This window comes from Prunus mume, linkage group LG5 (assembly GCF_029339155.1).
Source record: "Prunus mume cultivar Tortuosa linkage group LG5, ASM2933915v1, whole genome shotgun sequence".
NCBI lineage: Eukaryota > Viridiplantae > Streptophyta > Magnoliopsida > Rosales > Rosaceae > Prunus > Prunus mume.
The window spans coordinates 19,768,828-19,793,944 of record NC_142702.1 but is presented as its reverse complement, the minus strand read 5'-3'; the positions used below and the strand labels follow the sequence as shown (position 1 = coordinate 19,793,944).

Here is a 25,117-nt window from a genome sequence, read left to right as displayed (position 1 = left end):
CTCTAATTGTACTTTCTTTTGTGCAGAACTCCTAACTGGTTTAAAAGTTCTAACTCCCTGTTCTTGACCACTCTAATATAATTAGAATTTTCTTGCCCTAGATTCTATGCACAAAAGCCAATGGAACACAAATGCCTGTGAGTTTTTATGGTAGTGGAAGACATTGCATTGTTTGCCAAATGTTTGGGTTGATCAATTATTGAATTAGTGGACAAGAGATTTTTTCAACAGCAAATACAAGATCTGTTTTATGGATTTCTAAAAAAGCCACAAATCTTTCAACAAGGATTTACTGAGTAATGTGATTTTATGTGATGTGCTCCACCAAGTTGTGTTGGGGGAGAAAGAGAAAGAGAGAGAGAGATGTAAGAACCCCACTGCTGAGTAGTAATGGATTCTTAAGGGAAGTTCAAACTTTGATAATGATATCATGATTCCATATTAGTTTGTTGAGTAAGGCATACAAATGTCTTTGTCCTTTTACTTTTATTTATTTTTATATTATTCCATTTACTTAAGTTTATAATGTAAATAAGGAAGTACCCCCCATTTGGATTCAAATAAAAATACTAGAAAATTAAATTCCCACCAAATCAAAATATGAAAAATCAGTTTTAGTGCAAAATACAATTTAGGCTAAAAATGATGGCTCATTAAGTCAATATACACTTCATACTAAAATACCATAAAATCAAGTTTTCTTATTTGATGTGTCAGGAATAAAAGCCGCCAAAAATTTTCTTGAGAAAATGATTATTCCCCAAAACCATTGTTCATACTTAGTTAATATTTTTACATAAAACAAATTTTCATTTATGATATGAATGCATGAAGGGACCTAAGGTCAATCTAGGTAAAAAAAACTTTAGCCTCTGTTGGGATGAGGGAAAATAACTCGGAACTCAGCTAAAAGTTTGGAATTTAAGAGGAGAAATTGACAATTCCCTTGTTTGGCAACTTAAACGCGAAATTTATTAAATGACGCACGGAAAAAATCATGGAAATTGAGGCATCAAATTCCCGAGTTTAATTTCCACCAAAATAGGCGTCATTTAGCAATTTCCATAGTGCGGGAATTCATATTTTCCAATGTGCCAAAACTTACATTAAAAAAACCGCCAAACTTTTCATTTAAAAAAAAAAAAAAAAGTACACGTCTCCGTGGATCAAATTTGAAGGTTAGTCTTCAAGCCTTTCTCTCCTTCAATTTATGTTTTTCTATTTTAGGGTTACCATAGTTTTTGAATGGCTATCAAAATTGGGTGTTTCTGACAAAATTTATAAATATGTGTTGAATGGGTTTTGTGATCTTTGTGGCATTATGGCTGGATTTTGGGAAGTTTTAACAAAATACTCTATGCCCATGGATATTGGTGTGTGATTTGTGTTTATGGTACAATTTTGTAGTTGTTTGCTAGCTTTATCGCTTTGTATTATCGCCTTGTTCAAGTTTTACCCTTCGTTTCTTTACTCTGAAGAAAAAGCCTATGATGCTGAAAAGCTTTTTATATACTCTATAAGGAAACGAAAAGCTTTATTGATTGTTATATGCTGCTGAAAATCGATTTTGGTCTTCTCTCTTTCTTATTTGACTTTGATTATTTGTTTGGTAGTCTCATGACGATGCTAGAGGTTTTCGATTTAATGCTAGAGGTCTCATGCCACTGGAGAGGGTGTTGAAATAGGTGTAGATGCAACTGAGGTTATGACTCCTACTAATGAAGTTGATCATGTTGATTTGGATGGTGATACACAAGATTTAGAAGATATTCATGTTATTGATGATATTTCACCAACCTCAGCAAATGGCCAAAAGAGAAGAAATCGTGCATCAAATTCTTCTGATATTCTTCCTACAAAGAAAAGAGGTTCTATCAAAGACGTTATTGTTGATTCGATTGCTAGAATGGCTTTATCATTTGAAGAGTTTATCCTTGCTGATACTAAGAACCTTGATCCAGTATAGGTATATGTTGAAGTACAAGTAGTACCAGGTCTTAGTGAAATGAACAACTCAAAGCATGTGCTTGGTTGATAGAAAATGACAAACAATTTCATATGCTGAAGGCACTCCCAATTGAGAAAAAAAGAGAGTACGTTGTTGATGTTTATTGCACGTGGGGAGTGATTTGGTTTGCTAATATGCTATGTTTGTTTAAGTTGAGTTATTTAGTTCATCAAACGATGTGTTATTTTATACTTCAAGGAATACCTTCTATGTTGGTAATCATTTTTTTTTAAATATTTAATTTATATCATTTACAAAATTCGACATACATAAATCCAAACACTGAAATCTTCAATTGCCAGAAATTGAAATGACAGAAATCTAAATTCTGTCATTTTAGAATTCTATGTAATTTGCATTTTCTTCATCCAAACGGAGATGTTCAATCCACAAGGAGTTTTTACCCTTTTAAAATTGCACCTCCGCTAAAAAATTCATGGGTCCGCTAGTGTCCACAAGTAATCTAACCTATTAAAACAATTATAAAAAAGAAATGATATGCGGAAAATCAACTTATGCACAACTTCTTGACCAATAATTTCTTTGGAGAATGCTAATTAATAACTTCTTGACCACCCTTCTATATTATTCGTTCTCATTCTTATTATACAATGTCGTATGATAATTAAATTGTTAATTATTTAAGTCATCCTTAAAGAATCATTACTGAATAAACTCAACCAAATTAGAAGTCATTTAAAGTTCCTTTGGAATGCTTTTTTTTTTTTAAATGACTTCTATTCATAAGTGCTTTGACTAGAAGCACTTTTATTAGAAGCACGTCAAAATTTTTAATAAAAATCCAAGTGCATCTCGGAAGTGCATTTCTGAAGAACATGTGCTTCCTCCATAATGCACTCCCAAGTGCTTTTATAACCTAGAGGTCTTTAACTTTTTTAACTAAACATTGTTAGAGACGCCTTTAATTATCTAAAAATGCCTTTAATACCCATTTATAAATTAAACAATTTCAAATATCAAATTAAATTGCAAGATCACAACAAGATGAAAGAAGATAAAAGTAAAAGTAACCATCACTCCCGAATTCTTGCTTGTTCTTCCTCTAACTACCAAAAGCAAAAGGTATTCAAAACCATATTTGGGCAGACATTAAAAAAGTGCTTTTGAAAAAGTAAAAGTAAAATATTGACCTTTTTCATTTTCTTTTATTTTTAAAATCTCCCACACAAAACCCGATCGTTCTCTCTCAAGTTTGACATCCATTCCACCCCTTAAGCTCACAAGCTTGACCTCCACACTCTGCTTCGCTACGCCTTGGCCTATCTTTGGTCCTTCACGCATTGGCTTCAATTTGATCGTTTTCAGTTGGGCAACTGAGGAATTGCTTCAACCTTTTCACTTTGTTGTTGTCTGAGGCTTCAAGCTCTTGGGTTTTCGTGGGTACTCAGCAGCTGACATTTGGGTGAGCTCTTCTCAATTATTGGTGTTTCAGCCATGGACGTTCTGGTAATGCCTTGCTTTCCAATTGTTGTTGTTGTTGTTTTTTTTTTTTTTTTTTCGCTGTTGGTGTTTTCTTTTTACCAAAGAAAATTATGGCTAAAATTAGGCTACTAAAAATATGGCTTAATTACATTTGTGTAGTCTTCTAACAGTTTTATTTAACAAAGGGTCTTTGGAATGTTTACTTATCAGGAATGAGTATTGGAATGAATCCAATATATGCTTCTCCTGTGTTTACTAATGCATGGTATTGGGATGATTCCAATTCCTGATTTTCCGCGTTTACTAACAAATAAGGAATAAAATATTATGCGAATTCCACCGTAAAATCCGTAATTAAATACCCTCAAAATCGGGAATGGTATCAACTAGGGGAAGTAGTTTATCCGATTCCAATACCTTGATTCTTTTATCTAAATTTCCTGATTCATGGCTTCCTCCATTTCCGGTAAGTAAACATGTACAATAGTAATAAGATTATAGTCAGGATTTAGCACACTTTAGTAAACTTTCATGTTACCAACAAATGGTAGTTCTTTCAATTGATTTGACAAAGAATTGATTTTGTGCTCCACTGCAATGTTGCTGAACTACACAGATATAATAGATAATATTAAAACTAGAAAAACCTAATATAAAATAGTTATGGTGCTTGGTTGTGAATCTAATTCTAAGCCATATGTTCTCTTTACAAGTATTTGTTTAATGTTTACCTAAAAACTATTCTTCACTTTTGGTTGAAGTAGTAAAAAGCAAAGATGCACACCAATTTATATATATTAAAACTTTGTGCATCTTAAGCAAAGGACATTACCCTACTTGTTAAAACTCACGTCACTGTCGATACTTGTGAGGATGAAATGAGAAAAACCTCACCCTGCATATAAGTTCTCATAGTAATTAAGATATACTAAAGTATACATTGTTCTAGATTAACAATTCTGTTTATCTGTTCCTTTACTTTGATATCATGCTGAGAGGCATAATTTCTTTGGAAGTTGACGGCTGTACATGCAGATATTAAATAGAATAGTTTATGGAAGTCCAATAACAACACAGCTTGGTGGTCAACAAAGTATATATTATAATTACAATGATTCATTGTTGAATTGACAGAAAAGTAAAATTAAGAAGAAGTTATGGAGCCCCTTAACTTATTTATGCCTCCAAATTGACATGATTCTCTCCGACGATGACACACTAGTTAACAGCCTAGTTCCCTCTCCTCCCTTCTTGGTGTTTCTGTCATCTTTTCCCATGAACACCCACCAAAGCTTTACGTACACCTACTTTTCCTGGTGCTTCTTTCATGGTTAGTTGTTTTTATTTATAATCCAGTCCGAGAAGGCATCCAGCGTCTTCATGTCAGCCCGGTAGTGTTTCTGTGTAAACTCTAGCAAAGTAGGCCAGGTAAAGTCCGGGTACATCCTTGGGCTCTTGGTATCAACCAAACCTCTTGGTGGGGTCACCACCCTGTCCTTTTTGGGACAAAGGAAGAAAGTAAGAGATTTCCTCACAGTTCTGTTGTTTACCACTGCTCTATGCAAGCAGCTCTTGTAAATCCCATTGGATAGAGCCTGAAAAATCACATCAGAGAAAGCACATATTCAAATTCATAAAGAGTGCTTCATATTTTGCGTAGAAAGTCTTCTGAAGGTCCTGTTTTTGTCCCACATGTTGGAGTCTTGTAGACTTTTCGTAGGGGGAAAAACGAAAAAGATTTTCTTTCTAAACAAACTGAGCCTAATTCATAAATGAAATAACTTACCATAAATGTATCACCAATGTTGACAACAAAAGCATCAGGCTTAGGAGTAACAGAGCGCCACTTTTCATCTACAAACACTTGAAGGCCGCCGACTTGATCTTGATGAAGAATTGTTAAGGAAGTGGGATCACAGTGAGGCCCAGTTCCTAGTGTTAAATCTGGTTTTTGGCATCTGGGATAGTAGTTCAACCTCATTATTGAATCGTTTCCTTCGAAGAATTCTCTGAAATACTCTTGGCCAACTCCTAAGCTCATTCCCAGCAGCTCCATTATCCCATTGGAGAGATTGCTCACGGCTTCACAGTATTCTTGGTACACCTTCCTAGCAGGGAAAAAAATATGCTGCATAAGTAAAGGGCTATTGGTAATGTATGAGATCATGATGATTATTTTTTTGGTTTAGTGATTGGTGATGACATAATCCACTTATCTATCATGAAATTAATTTGAGTAGATATATTTCTTTTATTGCAGAATCACAACATTATACTCTTGATTATGTGTTCTTACCCGAATTCTTTGAAATCTTCACCCATTACATTCACAAAATAGTCATTGACTGTGCAGTGGCTGTCGGCACTATATCTGAAAGAAAGTGTTTCTTTCCATGGAAGTTTGGAGGAGAACCTGCCAATGAAGCTACTGGCATATCCGCAGTGGTCACCAGTCTTTCTCTGAGCCCTTTGCTTCTGTGAGAGTTGCATGCCAAAGAACAAGTCCATGTATTCATGAGCTTTTGCTATGAGCTGCGAATCAACTCCATGATTAACAACGAGGAAAAATCCATGCTTCCTGCATGCCTCATCGACTAAACGAGTCGCGTTTGAGACCTCCCTAGTGTCCCCTGTGAGAAAGCCTTTCATGTCAATGTGAGGAACTGGAAGCTCTGGCGGCTCAGGGCATGGCTTCTCGTGGTCGGGCCATATGAATTTGGAGGGTATGCTGGATTGGTACTGAGCAACTGAAGCATCAAAAACCGAAGGGTTTTCTTCATTTTCATTCTTTGCTTCATTTGTTGGTGGGAGATGTTGAGGAGGCGGCATTGGCATGCTTAGCATATAATGCAGCCTTCTTAGTTTTGGAACTGGGAAGCGCACTATTTGTTGGTTGTTGGGTTGGTACTTGTAGTAGAGAGAGAGAGAGAGAGAGAGAGAGAGAGAGAGAGAGAGAGAATAGAGAGAAAGAGAGAGAGAGAGTTGGTTATTGAGGAAGAGTTAGCAAGGAGGACAGAGTTTAAAAGGAAGGTGAGAGGGAGTGGAGAGAAACAGCCAAGACTGTTCATTGGGGAGGTCGGTAAACAAATATTAGAATCTTATTATTTTTACTGTTGCGTCATTCCTCTCTCACTCTGTGTCTCTTATCCCATAGCTATAATACTTTCATTCTAACTTTAACATCCCCCAAAAACCAAACCAACCCACACACATGCATACATACTGTATGAGTTCTAGGTCTAGATCATCCCAAGTCTTTCCCAAAATTTTTCTAGGCCTCTCAGAAATATAAGATAGGTTCTCCCCCGATGCTAATGCCACCAACCAGACATTCTGGAAAGATATGTTAGCTATTTTCCATAGTTAGCTTTCTTTGCAATTGGGTTTGAACTTGGAAACTTTTACCTGCCTATTTGACCCACCAAAAAAAAAAAAAAACTTGCATTTGTTAGAGCTTCTCAAGGATTTTACCTGTGTGATACACTAATTAAAGGTGGAAGGGAGATGAGACAGGACAACTCCTTCTGGTCTTTTGCTCCAAAGAACCCCATTTTGGGCAAGTTGTGATGGGATAGATTCTGTCATTCTAGAGGTCTGAACGTGCAAAAGGGTTTTTTATTTGGGCACAGAATGATGTATGGCCCGTAATCAGATGTGTTGTTTCATTTCATCTTCACACAATATAGCATCTTATATATTATCCTTTGTAATCTGTCTCATTAACAATTAAGCTAACCTGGCAAATGATTTGGATGCAATTAATGGGTAAGTTACTAAGTACTAATAAAGTGTTTTGGGGCAGAAAGAAAAAGCCTAACTTCCAGTGAATACCAGCAGCATTCACACACACACACACGCGCACATATATATATATATATATATATATATATATTCCAATCTGGATTGAACGTGTCCTCAAGGTCACCAAGTTTGTGCTTGTCTTCATCACAAACAGAGAAAAGGGCGAAACAAGCTCCAGCAAAGAGCGTGATCTCCATGACATGACAACTTACCAAAGATTTCAGTGTATGCATGTACTGTCAACGTTTGCAGAAAAGTGGGATCTCTAGTATTCTTCAAGTAGAATGAACTAGAGTTGAGCAATTTTTGATCATGGGTTTGATGGAAGGTGGGCCACATTTGTTTTTTTTCTTGACTCCAAAGCAGTTGAGGGAGGAAAATAAAAAAGTTGGACCAATTAACTCTTGATCTGATGATATTTTTCTTTTCAATGTTGATGAAAATTCGAAGCACGATATCTGTTTATCCGAAAACTCATTCTCTTAATTGATTACGAGGCAGCTAACCTACCTTATCAACATAAAAAATAAAATAAAAAGGTTATAAAGTGTGTCTTAAGTTATCCTTTTTCAAATAATTGCATGGCGGCTTACTTGATTTCATTAAAATATGTTCAAATCTTTCCAATATTGTATTTGTTTATCTATTTATTTCTTATATTAATTTGTAATTTGAAGTAAGAACCAGATGATAAGCCAATTAACATTGTTGTGCTGGAGTGTACGTCCAGCAATAAGTACTGCACGCAAGACAACCTTCTACATCAATTGCTGCAGAAACTGAAATTTGCATGGCTCTGGTTCACCATGACAATATTTTTGTTTGTTTGTTCGTTTTGATTCATTGGAAAGCTGAAAATGTAATCGACAAAGCAATACACAGCTACTCCTCTATTTGATTACGTACATGATTTTCATGTATATCTTCCCTCCCTTTTAAAAATGACATGTTATTAGATTGGTGAAAATGACTGTATATACATCAGTTAAATATAATTTTTTTCGCAATAGACATGTTGGTCCAAATCTCTTATTGATAACTTTTCTTACAATATATAAATACACATAAGTTTTACTGTTATGTGATGAGTCTCACATGTGTATATCACTTTTATAACGAATATTTCTTGTTTATAAGTATTGTAAAACTTTTTTCACGATGTAGCAGATCTCACATACTTATCGTGAGAATGTAATTATGACAATTTCAACTATATATAACTTTTTTCTGCAACATTCATGTCAATTTTGTTGTTATGATAGGTTATGCATGCGTGTTATATTTTGAACTTCACATATTTATTGTGAAAACGATTATTCACCCAAAAAAAAAACACAAACAAAAATAAAAACAAAAACAAAAACAAAAATAAAAACAAAAAGTTATCGCATGCATGTATTGTGAAAAAGTAATTATGTCATGTTTATAAGTTAAAAATAACTTTTTCACAACATGCATTTATTATAACATGCATGTCATGTAGCAGGTTCTCCATGCTTGTCATGTAAAAGGTTCTCCATGCATGTCATGTGTTGAATTTAACATGTTCATTTGATAAAGAGGTTGAACGTTTTAATTTAAGATAAACAGATAGCTGTATATACACACACACATATATATATATATATAGAAAAAAACCAAAATGACTTTTATGTACGACAGGAGTTGCTTGAAATGTTGTATCACATCAATCAACATCCCAAAACAAAAATACCCTGACAGATGGATGAAAAGGAAACACTTGCTTATTGCCTTTATCTTTTTTATATCAATTGTTTTCTAGTCCCCATTAGTGGAAGGGAGAATTACTCAGTTGCAATAAAGATATCATTTGTTATCCGTAGCTAATAATATTATGCTATAAAAAAATATTATCACTTGTGTCATCATAATGTTATTGGCCGGAGATTTCATGGAAGTCTTTCTTAATGGAAGGGATGCAATCCATTTGATAATCATTTCAATTTTAGTTTTTAGTTTTCATTTTTTATGATAGACTAGTATAGAGAAACATGAGAGTGAGAATGAGAGTGATGATGAGATTCAGAGAGAAGATGGGAGAAAAAAGTAATAAAAGTGAAAACAATTTAAAATATATTTCAGTTTTTAGTTTTCGTTTTCACTTTTGTTACTCATTCCTCTCTCATCCCCTCTCATCTTATCTCTTAACCTCATCTTTATTCTTATTCTTACTTCCATTCTCCCTCTTTTTCCTTTATATTTTAGCACAACAAATGAAAACTAGAAACTAAAATTCAAATGGTTACCAAACGGACATTTATATTTTATTTTTTCAATTAATCCATTCAGGATTGGACCAACATATATAGTAAATATTCTAGTAATTCCACATCCTACTCTATATATTCAAGATTATTATAGACTTTTGGACGGTTGAGAGTGATCTTAATAGAGTTTTCATTAGTATGTGACTGTATTAAATTATTTTTCTTATTTTTTATGCTAGGTAATTTATTTTGTTAAAGTAGAAGGTGAACTGAATCGGAGTGGTAATTTCTTTTGTTTGATTAATTTTCAATTCATAACATGCTTTTCGTAAGATCCTTGGATGCAAATTTTTGTTAACAAAAGCCAAAAGGTATGATTATTTATGAGAGGAAAGGAAGTGTAGTTACGACAAAATTCGAGACCAAAAGACAATATTGACCTTAAATTATTGTCGTTTGCTAAATAAAATAAGATAAATTGGCCGGCTATAAGCATGAGACATGAGTCAGGGCAATAGCTAAAAAAAAAAAAAAAAAGGAAAAGCCTAAATTTGTTCTTTAATGGTTTGCATGATTTGCATTGTAAACTGTTTTTGTATAATTTCTTTTAAAAATAGGCAAGCGTGCCTTAACCTTCTCTTTCCTCAGGAAATGTTGTTTTGGAAATTTTCTAGCTTGGTTACAATTACAATGTAAATTTGTGTCTATTTCTCTTATCGCGTAATATAATATTTTTTTCTATAATCACGTAAGACAATTAGTATGATCCGTAATCTATGTAGATAATAATTATTCATTTCTTTGAAGCCTTATTACTCACATGAGCCACCAAATCTCTAAATTTTTCATGTTTGATTTTCATCTGATCACATGGCAAATATTCTCTTTAAAAAAGAAGAAGATTTTTTTCGTCCATTTCCATAACTAGGGGGCTTATAAATTTTCCATTGTCTTATCAGATACTTATATTGATTTGGACCCAAGACAGAAAAAGCTAACAAAGAGACGTATAGAGGTTTCAAGGTGCCAATAATATCCTAGAAAAGGGGCTACATGCAACATGTATCATAACCACCAAAAATTCTTTAATGTATATTAATTTATCCATGTTTAACATAGATGCTTATAAGCTTCTAATTTTGGGGTTTCTAATTTATGCTAAAGTCAAAACTAGAGTTGAGATTCATAACCTCAAAATATACAATAATTAATTGCACATTTTTTTACAAGTGTCACAAAAATTTCTTCGAATAGCAGACATGGGTTTAGCCAAGATATGTTCCTCACTCTGCATCCGAGTTCGAATCCCCATTCCCAAAATTTAGATTAGATTAAAATAAAATTTTGTTTGTATCAACAAAAATTTATTGGAAGCATCTTTGTCATAATAAGAAACGGCATGCACATACATGCAAGTAATTAAAGAATGAAAGAAAAAACAAAAATAGCATCACTAGCGATTTCCACGAAGTAATTGAATCCATAATTTTGGATTAAGAATCATTTAGAAGAAGCATTGTCGTTTCAATGGCTCTAGCTAGCTTAGCTAATCACTTCATCTACAAGCACATTAGTTTATGTCGTGCCTTGTGATTTGTTTAACGTAGACAATGATTGGAAAAACAAAAACAAGTGCCGCAGTTTCATGATTTCTGTTCTCATCTGTGTATGGCATTTAACCCCTTTTCATCAAAATTGATTGGTTCCATATATTTTTGTTATTGCGGTACTCTATATAGAGCTCTTGTTTTATGTTTTAGATCAAGTGTAGGGGTGTTCAAGATTCAATCCGATTTGAAGAAAATTTATATATAAGCATTTTCATTGAGTGGTTTCGAAACGCGACGGACACCCCATATGAATAAAAAATCTCACATTTTATCGATTCATTAGTGCCCTTTTTATGCATTGGGCAATCTATCTTAATTGAAATTAGGCCTTTATTTAAGTCCAACCCAACCCAAGGTTAATTCCCCATGGCATGGCATTCCTAGCCATTGAATATTGAGGATTAGTTTGACCCAACCCTAAAGCCGACCTATAAGTCTTTGTGCCTTCTGATAGAAGACATAAGGGGGCAGAGCCCAACCACAACAGAGCCTACCTAACAACCCAGCCCAAACCCGGGTCAATTCCAAATGAGATCATATCATATGTAATTATTCATTGTCACCAATGTTCATAACTTCTGTAAATGAATCACTTCTACAAGAACGCATGGTTTACTAATACGTAATGGACAAAAAAGAGAGTCAAATATTGTTGTTCTAGTAGTTAAGAGTACTTACTCACACTAGACTCGAGGTACAAGTTCGAATTCCTCTCCCTCAGTGTGTGGAGTAAGCAGAGGTACATTTGAAAAGAAAGCTTCCAAGTTGGCAAGCATGAATTCATTTGAACTTTGGAAAGATTCTGTAGTGTGAACAGCCTTATGGGGGGACAGAACAACATTGTCCAAAGCAAAGAGCTCTTTAGGAACATGAGGCTCATTCTCAAACACATCCAAACCAGCACCTCCAATCTCTCCATGCACCAAAAACCTCACCAATTCCTTCTCATCAACAATAGCCCCTCATCCCACGTTTACGATCACTCCCTCTCTTCCCAGTGCAGATAAGACTTCCTTGTTGATCATGTGGTGGGTTTGGTCTGTCAATGCACAACATATGATGAGGGCATCATTATTAGCTGCAAGTTCATGAACATTGGAATAGAAACGGTATGGCAAAGATGGCTTTTTGCTTTTTGAGTTGTATGAGACCCTGCAGCCAAAGGCCTCAAGTCACTTAGCAACTTCCAAGCCAATGCTTCCTAACTCCTAACTGAATTTCATTACCAGTATTAATTATAAAATGGCAAATAGAAAGTTAAGCAATAATTAGAGCAAGAGTTTTTGTAATTAAGTTAGAGACAATATCGATGCAACTAAAGATCGTGATCCCCTAACACAACTAACATATTCCAAAAAAAAAGAAACAAAACATCAGTCAATCCTTAAAAGAAAAAGAAAAACAATGTTGGTGAGAGACGTGTAGTGACCTTGGAACCAAGAGGGTAATTTCCTTTGCTAGTCCAAAGCCCTTGCCTCACATACCGATCTGCTGCTGAAATTTTTCTCTGCATATCAAGGAAAAAACCAACACCAATATCAGCAACATCTTCTGAGTACACACTTCTGGCAGTGGCTATGGCAATTCCACGCCGCCTGCACTCTACAACATCGATGTGGTTGACACCAGAAGTGCAAGTCAAAACAAGTTTCAGTGCCGGTAGCAGTTGGAGGAGGTCCTCATTGACCTGAGTGGCATGGTAGCAAAGCATGGCTTGGACTGAACCTGCATAGGTGGTCAAGTACTGGTCTAGAGGGAGTGGTGACTCCCCTGCATGGAGGATATGGAACTTTATGGTACAACTCAGATTGGAAATGAGTGAAGAATGCTGAAGGGTGAATAATCAGGAGTTGTGGGAGGTCTTGGGATTGGAATTGGGCCATTATAGTATGTTGGTTTTTTCCTCAAAATATCAACAAATAATGCAAGAGCCATCACATTTTCTAACTACATTAGTTTGATCACATGTCAGTTGATGTTCTAATTAATAATTGATGTCACAAGTCCACATCATAAGTGAATGCCCTCTGTGTACTCAATTTTGATTTCTGATGTAGGGTTGGTGGAGATTGGTTTGAGAGCCTCTTGTTTTCTGTGGTATTGATTTGATGTGTTGCCTTCAGATATTCTGTTTGGCTGACTTTTCTAAGTAAGGTCTGATCAAAAGGAATTTGAAAAAGGTCAAACAGAGATATTACAAGCTTAAGATAATGTTGGAAATAAGAAAACTCAAAACTGCCAATCAAATGAGATGATCATCAGACTCATTGTCACAAATACTAATTCATAGCGTCTTGCAAGCCAGGGAATCACTTCCACAAGAACAGAGTTCAGCCAAAAAATAAAAAAAAGCTACAAGAAACATAATGTCCCAAAAGAAAAAAAAAACCAGTACATAAAATCTTATTTAGTCACCCATTGAATGGAGTAACCAAAGGTTTATTTGAGAAGAAAGCTTCCAAATTGGCAATAACTATTCGATTTGATCTCTCGAAAGATTCTGGAGTAAGAGCAGCCTTATGCGGAGACAGAACAACATTGTCCAATGCAAAGAGCTCTTGAGGAACATGAGGCTCATTCTCAAACACATCCAAACCCGCACCTCCTATCTCTCCATGCACCAAACACCTTACCAATTCCTTCTCATCAATAATAGCCCCCTGTCCGACGTTAACAATCACTCCCTCTCTTCCCAATGCAGATAAGACTTCCTTCTTGATCATGTGGTGAGTTTGATCTGTCAATGCACAACAGATGATGAGGGCATTAGTATTGGCTGCAAGTTCATGAACATTGGAATAGAAGAGGTAAGGCAAAGCTTGCTGTTTTCTCCTTGAGTTGTACGAGACAATGCACCCACAGGCCTCAAGTCTTTTAGCAACTTCAGAGCCAATGTTTCCTAATCCAACAATCCCAATGCCTCCTAACTGAAATAAAAAATAAGAAAGTAGAAAGTCAAGCAATCATTCTATCCCCAGTGCTAAAGAACTAATCAGAAAGTAGCATTACCTTGAAACCAAGAGGATATTCTCCTTTGCTAGTCCAAAGCCTTTTTCTCACATACCGATCTGCTGCTGAGATTTTTCTATGCACATCAATGAGCAACCCTATGGCAATGTCAGCAACATCTTCTGAGAATGCACTCCCGGAAGGGGTCACTGAAATTCCACGCTGCCTGCACTCGACTAAGTCCACGTTGTTGACCCCAGCAGTGGGGGTCGCAACAAGTTTCAGTGCCGGTAGCAGCCGGAGGAGGTCTGCATTGACTCGAGTGATAGGGGGGGAAAGCATGGCTTGTACTGAGCGTGCATAGGTGGTCAAGAACTGGTCTAGAGGGATTTCTGACTCCCATGCTCTGAGGAGATGGAACTTTCGGGACAACTGAGATTCAATATGTGTCAAGGATAATGGAGGGTGAATAATCAGGAGCTGTGGGAGGTCTTGGGCCATCATTATAGTAGCATATGTTTTAGATGGAATTTCAAATGCAAAAGACCATTATAATATTTTCGTGATCCAGAGGTCTGCATATGGTGGAGGCACTCAGGCACCCCAAAAAATATTCTCAATGACCTCAACTATCAAGAAGTAGGGTACATCTTCACTGTAAATTCGCATTAAACACGAACACGATTTAATGGGTGGATGAATCCATGACTTAATAGAGAAGTGTGAATCGTATAAATTTAATGGTTACCATGGACTTGCATTTAACGCGAATCGTTGTTGTAGAAAAATCTAACAAATAGCACTAAATCATCGCATTTTTTAACCACATTAAATGTATTATTGAATAATTGATGTAACGAGAATGCATCATCATTTATAAGTCATGTAATACTTTAGCAATTTCCCTCAATTACGATAAATTATATAGACTACCTTTCATTTGAAGGCCCAGATGAATATTTCACTTTCCATCCTCCTCATTTTAGTAACATGTGGAAAATATAGATGGAATTAGTGAAGTACTGAAAATGATAGGTGAACACGGTGTGATTTGCAATGAATGCCCTATGTGTGATCAACCTTTATTGCTACTGATGTAGGGTTGGTGGAGGAGATGGGATGTGTGGGAGCCTCTTGTTTTTCTGTGGTATAATTCATTTGATGTTATGTTCTGTATTTTTTATTTTTTATTTTCCATTTCGTGGGAGCAAAAATTATAATTGATTGTCGTTTCATTGGCCTCAAGTCTTTTTGCAACTTCAAAGCAAATCTTGAGCGGCATGACAAATCATGAAGTTTGAAAAATTAAGATGTCATTTTTCTTAATTTTTTTTTTAATGTGATAAATTGAAACTGATGTATACGTTTAGGTGACATTTCTATGAAGAAAAAGTGAAAGTGCAATAGAAGCTCTTTACGTTGTAGAAACAGTCATGATTTCTTTACTATTTTATTAAATTTCGTTTTATTTATTTATTTCACTATTGTTGTGCTTATTTAACTATTAGAATTAAATAATTGTATAACTGATTGTTGTTACACCAACAAGAAAAAACAATATCTGACACAAAGACCCATTTCGTTTCTAGTCTCACCTTCAAGTCTTCTGGGTTTTCAGGGTACAAGTTTCGTGCATCAACCAAGATTGATAAATATTTGTGTTTGTCTGTTCTTATTTTGTAGGCCACGAAGTAAAGATCTGATAAACTAGCGTTAATTTCTTCATTTTCCTCCCTGAAGCTTCCTTCTAGTCCTCCCCTATGGCAGCCTTGTCATTATGAGAATCCTCCATAGTGTAGTATGATCGCTAGGAATTGTCTGGTCCTTAGGATATGGCATATAGGAATTGTCAGGCCCCTCAAAATGACTGTAAGAAAAGTCACAGCACGAACTCCCCTCTGTAAGAAGAGAAATGCGACAGTTGCTATAAAGAAATTATCGAAATTATATGGCCACAAAATATTCAAAACCAACAATGGAAGAAAGCACCTCAAAATTCATCAATTTTATTTCCTCCAATATTTTCACTCAATATAGAAAATAATATCATAATGTAGATTTAAAAAACTAATGAACCGTGTCAAATATAGACATAATGCATCTTTTCAACTCATCTTTATATATGACTTAATTTTAATTTTCAAGTGAGCAAAAATTGAAATGACACAAAATATTCATTTCCAGTGTCAGCAAAATAATTGTGATTGTCAAACTGATTGTATTTCATAACAAAAGTGTCTAAGAAAATCCTACAAATAATTTTGCACCTCACATGTCCCCCTTATCTCTTCCTATCTCTCTCCTCACGTGACTCACATGAGGAAATAGATAGAAAGAAAGCGAAGACGTGCAACGGGAGCATAGAACTTATATTCCAAATGCTCAAGGAAGCTGGACAAAAAAGCATTTTATACAAACAAGCATCCTCTTGAGTTAAAATTCAACAATCATTATATTTGGCAAGCAAATCCACACCGTCTGCTGCATGCAAATCATATAACTCTCAAATATATACCAGTAACGATAACACCTCAGTTATTCATCCTTGTATTCTCTAATAGCCCCATTCATCGCATCAATATTTGGTCCCCTGCATCGATAAGTGCACGAACCTTACTAGCAGAAAGATTAGAACAGAAATGGCTGAAGCTCCATTGCAAGTGGTTTCTGTATGAACAATTCCCAAGGGAAACAAAACAAAATGGCATGCAAGATGATGCAAAAAGTCACGGAGACACTAACCTACAAATAGAAATCGATTTAATTATCCACAGCGGGTGAAAGCAACGGTTTATTTGAGAAGAATGCTTCGAAATTCCCTGCTACTAGTTCACACAAAGCCATGAAACACATTCTGGTGTGTAGGTAGCATAATGTGGCGACAGTACAACATTGTCCAATGCAAAGAGCTCTTCAGGAACTTCAGGCTCATCCTCAAACACATCCAAACCAGCACCTCCAATCTCTCCTTTCACCAAACACCGCACCATTTCCTTCTCATCGATTATAGCTCCGCGTCCTATGTTTACAATCACGCCATCTCTTCCCAGAGCAAACAAGACTTTCTTGATCATGTGGTGGGTTTCAGCAGTCAATGCACAACAAATGACAAGGGCGTCACTGTTAGCAGCAAGTTCACAGATATCAGAATTGAAAGGGTACGAAAAGAATGGCTTTTCTGTCCTTGAGTTGTACAATATGTTGCAGCCAAAGGCCTCAAGTCTTTCGGCAACTTCTAAGCCAATGTTTCCCAATCCGACAATCCCGACTCGTTTGCCTCCTATTTGGCATTTCCAATCATAAAAACCACTTTAATTTACTTTAAACAAAAGAGGATTTCAATTATCTGTTGACAAATTTCAACGCGTAACATAATCACGTAAGACAATTAGGATGCTCCGTAATCCATGTAGATAATAATTATTCATTTCTTTGAAGCCAACTCACATGGGCCACCGAATCACTAAATTTTTCATGTTTGGTTTTCATCTGATCACATGGCAAACATTGTCTTTAAAAAAAGAAGAAGATGTTTTTCGTCCATTTCCATAACTTTTGTTGGGGAGGAGGGGAGGGGGGCGTGTTTATATATTTGCCATTGTCTTATCAGATACTTGTATTGATTTGGACCCGAGACAGATAAAACTAACATAGAATAGAGGTTTCAGACAAAACTAGAGTTGAGATTCATAACCTAAAAATATATAATAATTAATTGCACATATTTTTACAAGTGTCACAAAACTTTCTTTGAAGCGCAGACTGGCAGACCCAAGAATTTTTCAGGAAAGGGGCAATATTTAAAAGGCTAAAAGTATGTGAGGGAAATCCAAGTGCAAGGAGTCCATGAACTCATCTACATTAGTCGACAGAGAAGAGAGTAACTTTGAATAAAGAAATGTGAAATCTGCATAAAACAAAATTAAATTATAAGTTGAGAAACTAAGAAAGGACTGATGCCAAAAAGGGAGATTAAAGCTCATGGATATTTATTAAATAGAGATATATCATTACGAGAATTTTGGGAGACAACAAGTTTATGTGAAGCAGAAATTAAATTGAATATTATAAAGTCTCTTTTAGACATTTAATCGGACACATGGTGGGCACCATCAAAAGGGCAAATTCCGGTCACCCCAAAGGATTTTCCGGCAAGGGGAGGTGCAGCTGCACCACCTTGCTCATGTATAGGTCTGCTAGTGAGCGCAGACATGGGTTTAGCCAAAATGTGCTCCATACTCTGCAATTGAGTTTGAATCTCCCCTCCCCATAATTTGAATTAGATTAAATAAAATTTTGTTTGTATCAACAAAAATTTCTTTGAAGCATCTTTGTCATAATAAGAAACGGCATGTGCATACATGCAAGTAATTAAAGAATGAAAGAAAAAACAAAATTAGCATCACCAGCGATTTCCACCAAGTAATTGAATTCATAATCTTGGTTTAAGAATCATTTAGAAGAAGCATTGTCGTTTCAATGGCTCTGGCTAGCTGAGCTGATCACTTCATCTACAAACACATTAGTTTATGTCGTGCTTTGTGATTTGTTTAATGTAGACAATGATTGGAAAAACAAAAACAAGTACCGCAGTTTCATGATTTCTGTTCTGATCAAAATTGATTGGTTCCATATATTTTTGTTATTGCGGTACTCTATATAGAGCTCTTGTTTTATATTTTAGATCAAGTGTAGGGGTGTTCAAGATCCAATCGATTTAATGATAATTTATATATATATATATATATGTGGTTTGAAGTGACGAACAACCCCCATGAATAAAAAATCTCACATTTTATTGATTCGTTAGTGCCCTTTTTATGCATTGGGCAATCTATCAAATAGCACTGAATTATCACATTTTTTTAACCACATTAATCAGGATTCGAATCCTCTAAGTAAATGTGTTATTGAATAATTGATGTAACAAATATGCATCATCATTTATAAGTCATCTAATACTTTAGCAATTTCCCTCAGTTATGAGAAATTATTGAGACTACCTTTCATTTGAAGGCCCAGATGAATATTTCACTTTCCATCCTCCTCATTTTAGTAACATGTAGAAAATAGAGATGGAACACGCTGTGTGATCAACCCTATTGCTGCTGATGTAGGGTTGGTGGAGGAGATGGGGTTGTTGTGCGCAGTGGAAGCGGGTTGCACTAGGTGGACAATACGGAACCGTTGAAACACCAAGACAAATATGAAAATAGCAAAATCCAAGAGACATAAGAATTTATACTGGTTCAGCTAGCCGTGTGTAGCCTACATCTAGTTCAAAGATGACAAGAACTTCCACTGGTATCCCAAAAGAGATTAAACACTCTCTCATAGTCTAGGAATTACAGAGTTTAACTCTCACAATCCAAATCCCAAATACACCCAAGTCACTCACACACATACACCAAAAGAGAAATAGAGGCTACAAAGATATGAAGAATGCTTATAAACAAAGAAGTTCTTCACATCACCATCTCTTCCTCACGCAAAAGGTGTAGCAGCAAAGACACCATGGTGCATACAGCTTGCTCCATGACGAGAACTCTCTCACCTATTATGCTCACCAAAACTACCCACGCCTTTCGCTCTGCCAAGCCTTCATTTTATAACCAAGAACTTGGCCCAATAGCTGCATGAGCACCTTCAAAGTCCTCCACAAAACAAGGGAAGTTAATGCACCGAAACAACTTAACCACCAGCATTGAAAAGAAACCAACCGTTCTTCTTTGGTGCCGCACAGTGCAGCACACCTGCACACACCTCTCTTGCTGCCAACGAAGTCCCTGATTATGCATAGCTCTAGTTGGCTTCTCAAAGAACCCAAGAGCCAAAAGTAGTAGCAATAATACAAAGATTATTCTACTTCTCTCTTCTCTCTTTCTAAAGCTCAAGGCTGCCACTCCTAATCTTGCAATCAATATGATTGCCACATAGCCCAAGTGGCTTAATAAATATAGCAGCCAATCCGTGAATCAAGGGATAAACAATCACATGCAAATAGTGATATGCAGTTAGTCAAACTTGCTTCCCATTTTCCAGCTTGCTTCACATAGCTTTTTTTCCCTTTTTATTTATTTTTTTTTTTACGAAGGCTGACTTCAGCCATCATTCCCTTCCTTTGATAGCTTGCCCATGTGTTGCATGCATGTCTTCTTTTTGTACTTTTGTTAATATAAAATTCTATCAACAAAAAACACTCTTTTTTAATTTTTTTCCTTTGCTTTTGGCAAATGCATGAGAAAGGAAAGAATAACCTCTTCCTTTTTCCAGTAGATGACATGCAACACAACAGAAATAGTAAGCAAAACAATATTTGAGCCAATATTCAACAGGGGTGTGTGGGAGCCTCTTGTTCTTCTGTGGTATTCATTTGATGTTGTGTTCTGGGTTTTTTTTTTTTTTTGTTGTTGCATTTTTGCGTTTTTGCATTTCGTGTCGGTTAACTGTCGTTTGGCTATTGGCCAAAACTAAGGGAGCAAAAATTATAATTGATTGTCTTTTTATTGGCCAATAATATACTAAATCATCCATTGGAATAGAAGGCCTCGAGTCTTTTTGCAACTTCAAAGCAAATCCTGAGTTGGTGGAGAGGGTCTGAGAGCCTCTCTTTTTTCTGTGGTATTCATTTCATGTGTTGTCTTGGCTGACTTTTATAATTAAGGTTTGATCAAAAGGAATTTGACAGAGATATTACAAGCTTAAGAAAAATGTTGGAAATAAGAACAAGGAAAACTGCCAGTCATGAGATAATCAGAGTCATTGTAATTCATAGCTTCTTGCAAAGCCAAGCAATCACTTCCGCAAGAACAGAGTTCAGCCAAAAAAAAATGTCTGAAAAAATTAAAGGAAACAACACATAAAATCAAATTTAGTCATCCATGAATGGAGTAACCAAAGGCTCATTTGAGAAGAAAGCTTCCAAATTGGCAATAACTATTCGACTCGAACTCTCTACAGATTCGGGAGTAAAAGCAGCGTTATGTGGAGACAGAACAACATTGTCCAAAGCAAAGAGTTCTTCAGGAACATGAGGCTCATTCTCAAACACATCCAAACCAGCGCCTCCAATCTCTTCATGCACCAGAAACCTCACCAATTCCTTCTCATCAATAATAGCCCCCCGTCCAACGTTAACGATCACTCCCTCTCTTCCCAGTGCAGATAAGACTTCCTTGTTGATCATGTGGTGGGTTTGGTCTGTCAATGGACAACATATGATGAGGGCATCATTATTGGCTGCAAGTTCATGAACACTGGAATAGAAGGGGCATGTTAAAGACGGATTTTTGCTCCTTGAGTTGTATGAGACAATGCAATTGCAGAGCCAATGCTTCCTAATCCAACAATCCCAACTCGCTTGCCTCCTGACTGAAATCAATTATCAGTTGACAATTAACATTACATAAATTAGCCTCTTCACACGCACTTCGCAAGACTTTTTTCAGAAAATTTTAAATTTATTTTAGAATAAAAAATATAATGGGTAGTTGTATTCCTTAAAAATAGAATTTATTATTTGATTTTTCTTTTAATTAATAATTTATCATATTATCCTCATTTAATTAATAATTTCAATTCTTAATGTTTGAATTAACCAATGACATTTCTGGTATTTTGAATGTTTCACTGCATTTTTCTTTATATATATAAATTATAATAAAATATATAGAGAGTCAATCAATCATTTAATATCAAAGGATCAACTAGGGTGTTTGTGTACTACAACAAGAAATAAAGAACATATTCAATCCCCAATGCTAAAGAACTAATCAGTTTTCGTGAGTTATGGATGTGTACATATTACATAAATTATTATCGTTAATTGTTAATTAACAAATCAACTGCCATCAACTAATGTACATATGTGGTTTAGAAACTTAGTAAATGAGATCTCTCTAGCTAGCATTACCTTGGAACCAAGAGGATAATCTCCTTTGCTAGTCCAAAGCCCTTTCACAAACCGATCTGCTGCTGAGATTCTTCTATGCACATCAATGAGCAACCCTACGGCAGTATCAGCAACATCTTCTGAGAATGCACTCCCGGAAGTGGTCACTGATATTCCACGCCGCCGGCACTCGACCAAGTCGATGTTGTTGACCCCAGCGGTGGGACTGACAACAAGTTTGAGTGCCGGAAGCAGCCGGAGGAGGTCTGCATTGACCTGAGTGACAGGGTAGCAAAGCATGGCTTGGACTGAGCATGCATAGGTGGTCAAGAACTGGTCTAGAGGGAGTTCTGACTCCCATGCTTTGAGGAGATGGAATTTTTGAGACAACTGAGATTCAGCAATTGCCAAGGATAATGGAGGGTGAATAATCAGGAGTTGTGGGAGGTCTTGGGATTGGAATTGGACCATTATAGTATAGCATAAGCATATGTTTTAGATGGAATTTCAAATGTAAAAGTACATTAGATAATGTTTTCATGATCTAGAGGGCATCATATGGCCGAAGGACCCCACAAAAATAGTAGCCTCATTGCAATTTGCAGCAGAGAAACAGTAGAATCAGAAGAATGGTGTATGATTGAATTGAATTGAACATTTTTTTAATGCATAAATAGCACCCCCCTTCTTCTTCTTTTTGTCGACGGGCATAAATAACACTAGATCATTACTTTTTTTTTTTTAAATTTAAAAAAACCACATTAACTATCTGAATAAACGTCCGAATAATTTATCATAATAATTGATGCAACGAGTAAACATCATTATCAATTATCAAGCAATGTAATCACTTTAGCATTTTTCCTCATTTACGAGAAATTATAGATTACCTTACCCAAACAGAGAATGTGGAAAACATTTGAAGGCCTAGATGAATATTTCACTAAATCATGCTCATTTTTGGTACCATGTGGAAAATAGAGAAGGAATTAGTGAAGTGCTACAAATTGTACGTGAAGATGGTATGATATATGCAATAGATTATGAATGCCCACTGTGGCTGATGGATGGGTTGGTAGATGAGCCTCATGTTTTCTGTGGTCTTTTGATATTTCTTTGGATTTTGTCGGTTAAGTGTAATTGTATGGGTGGTGAATTTTCTTTTTCACTAAGTTTAAAATTTTCTTTAAGATGACAACGTGAAATTGAGGTATAAGTTCATGTGACATTTCTACAAAAACGAAAGAAAATATGAAAGTGCAATAGAAGCTCTTTACGTTGCAGAAACAGACGTGTTTTCTTTATTGTTTTATGGAATTTCATTTTATTTATTTATTTTACTATTGTTGTGCTTAGGCCTGGGCTTTGTCCGGGTTGGTTCGGTTTTGGGTTCAACTCGAAGCCGAACTGAAGGCTTCGGCTTAGCTATTTTTGAAACCGTACACCGAACCATAACCAGTGAAACTGACCATTCTGGCTAACCGGAGTTTGTGGTTTGGTTTGGTTCGGTTTTGGGTTTAGGCTGAAGAGAGAGAGCAAGAAGAAAGCTGGGGAAAAAATCGATAGAGGGAGAGATTGAGATAGGGGAGAAAGGAAGAAGAAGAAGGAAAAAAAATAGGAAAAGAAGAAGACAGACAGCAGGAGGAAGAAGGAGAAGAAGGAAGAGGAGAGAGAGAGCGATGGAAAACAATAGAAAGAAGAGAGAGCATGGAAAAAAAATAGAAAAAAGATAGAGATATGAGAGAAGAGGAAAAAATTGCAGAGACTGAGGAAGAAAAGAAAGAAATATGGAGAGAAGAAGGAAAAAGAAATAAAAAAGAGGAGAGATAGAGAGATGGACAGTGACGGAAAGAGTAAGAAGAAGATGGAAAAACAATAAAAAATAAAGAGGTTGGGAAAGGTGAGATATTAGGAGAAGAAAAAGAATAAAAAAATACAAAAGAAAGAAAAACAACATTAATTTCGGCATAGATGCAGCAGTGCATGATGGCCATGTCCACTTGTATGCTCTCATATTTTTTTATAATATTTATTATTCTGAGTAACTAATTATATATCATATTTTTGGAAAGATTACACATAAAGGTTGTTTGCTCCAGTGGAAAGCAAGACCGATTCTTACATGGAGGTGTGGGGTTCAAACCCATTTGTTGCAAAATATTTTTGTAATGTTTGGCTTGCCAACAATAACAGTCTGGTTTGGGTAAACCGGTTCATTTAAAATCTAAACTGTAAACCGGACCGGACTGACCAGTTCAGTTCGATTTGAACCTGATATTAAATAATTAATAAATAAATAACCGAACCAAACCAACCTGATCGGTTTAGTTCGGTTTGAACACTTTCCACTGTCTTCTAAAATCATATCCAACCCATCAATTTCAACCAATGGGTTTTCAAGGTTATTTGGAATGGGATTGAGGTCAACGTTCTTCTCACCTTCTCTTCTCTAAAACCCAGAGACCCATTTCGTTCTTCTCACCTTCTCTTCTCTGTAACCTAAATGAGGCATGGGTACATATTGGTAGTTCGCGCATGACCATCACTTTTGTTGGGCCAACATGAACACTACTCATCCCTACTGTCTAGACACGCCTATATAACCTGTATTTTTAAATGATCTCAAATAAATTTTTAGAATTTTTACAAGTTTTGCATCAACCAAAATTGATAAATATTTGTGTTTGTGTGTTCTTATTTTGTAGGCCAAGAAGTATAGATCTGATAAACTAGCATTAATTTCTTCGTTTTACTCTCTGAAGCTTTCCTTCTAGTCCTCCCCTATGGCAGCCTTATCATTATCAGAATCCTCCTCAGTGTAGTATGATCCCTAGGAATTGGCTAGTCCTTAGGATATGGCATATAGGAATTGTCATGCCCCTCAAAATGACTGTAAGAAAAGTCACAGCACGAACTCCCCTCTGTAAGAAGAGAAATGCGACAGTTGCTATAAAGAAATTATCAAAATTATATGGCCACAAAATAGTCAAAACCAACAATGGAAGAAAGAAAAACTTCCTCAAAATTCATGAATTTAATTTCCTCCAATATTTTCACTCAATATAGAAAATAATATCATAATGTAGATTTAGAAAACTAATGAACCGTGTCAAATATAGACAATACATCTTTTCAACTCATCTTTATATATGGCTTAATTTTAATTTTCAAGTGAGCAAAAATTGAA

The 25,117-nt window shown here is 35.7% G+C and overlaps 2 protein-coding genes, 1 long non-coding RNA gene and 3 pseudogenes across 4 annotated transcripts; 1 reads left to right on the top strand and 5 right to left on the bottom strand.

Moving 5' to 3' along the window:
- The first annotated feature begins 3,333 nt into the window (after positions 1 to 3,333).
- Positions 3,334 to 6,003, top strand: LOC148917256 (uncharacterized). The gene is made up of 2 exons (XR_016127158.1): positions 3,334 to 3,475; positions 5,805 to 6,003. It is a non-coding gene; the product is annotated as an uncharacterized LOC148917256 (long non-coding RNA).
- LOC103331934 (gibberellin 20 oxidase 1-like) lies at positions 4,530 to 6,883 on the bottom strand. The gene is made up of 3 exons (XM_008234605.3): positions 5,748 to 6,883; positions 5,238 to 5,559; positions 4,530 to 5,046 (listed from the first exon to the last, which is right to left on the bottom strand). The coding sequence occupies exons 1-3, from the start codon at positions 6,293 to 6,295 to the stop codon at positions 4,783 to 4,785; spliced, it is 1,134 nt and encodes a 377-aa protein (XP_008232827.1). The 5' UTR covers positions 6,296 to 6,883; the 3' UTR covers positions 4,530 to 4,782.
- Positions 6,884 to 11,503: 4,620 nt separating this feature from the next.
- Positions 11,504 to 13,073, bottom strand: LOC103332009 (glyoxylate/hydroxypyruvate reductase HPR3-like; annotated as a pseudogene).
- A 253-nt stretch (positions 13,074 to 13,326) lies between these two features.
- Positions 13,327 to 14,988, bottom strand: LOC103332008 (phenylpyruvate reductase-like). The gene is made up of 2 exons (XM_016794531.2): positions 14,100 to 14,988; positions 13,327 to 14,017 (listed from the first exon to the last, which is right to left on the bottom strand). Exons 1-2 carry the CDS (start codon positions 14,541 to 14,543, stop codon positions 13,502 to 13,504), a joined length of 960 nt encoding a protein of 319 aa, XP_016650017.2. The 5' UTR covers positions 14,544 to 14,988; the 3' UTR covers positions 13,327 to 13,501.
- Positions 14,989 to 16,790: 1,802 nt separating this feature from the next.
- LOC103332007 (glyoxylate/hydroxypyruvate reductase HPR3 pseudogene) lies at positions 16,791 to 18,276 on the bottom strand (annotated as a pseudogene).
- Positions 18,277 to 20,759: 2,483 nt separating this feature from the next.
- LOC103331933 (glyoxylate/hydroxypyruvate reductase HPR3-like) lies at positions 20,760 to 22,623 on the bottom strand (annotated as a pseudogene). The gene is made up of 2 exons (XR_016126614.1): positions 21,952 to 22,623; positions 20,760 to 21,410 (listed from the first exon to the last, which is right to left on the bottom strand). The product of XR_016126614.1 is annotated as a glyoxylate/hydroxypyruvate reductase HPR3-like (transcript).
- Positions 22,624 to 25,117: the final 2,494 nt, after the last annotated feature.

Excerpts from the sequence above, each read along its gene's own strand:
- LOC103332008 (XM_016794531.2), bottom strand. The coding sequence starts at position 14,543 with ATGATGGCCCAAGACCTCCCACAGCTCCTGATTATTCACCCTCCATTA. Across the intron at positions 14,018-14,099 it reads AATATCCTCTTGGTTTCAAG|TTAGGAGGCATTGGGATTGT; the intron begins GTAATGCTACTT and ends TTTTTATTTCAG.
- LOC103331934 (XM_008234605.3), bottom strand. The coding sequence starts at position 6,295 with ATGCTAAGCATGCCAATGCCGCCTCCTCAACATCTCCCACCAACAAAT. Across the intron at positions 5,560-5,747 it reads GAAGATTTCAAAGAATTCGG|GAAGGTGTACCAAGAATACT; the intron begins GTAAGAACACAT and ends TTTCCCTGCTAG. Across the intron at positions 5,047-5,237 it reads ACATTGGTGATACATTTATG|GCTCTATCCAATGGGATTTA; the intron begins GTAAGTTATTTC and ends GTGATTTTTCAG.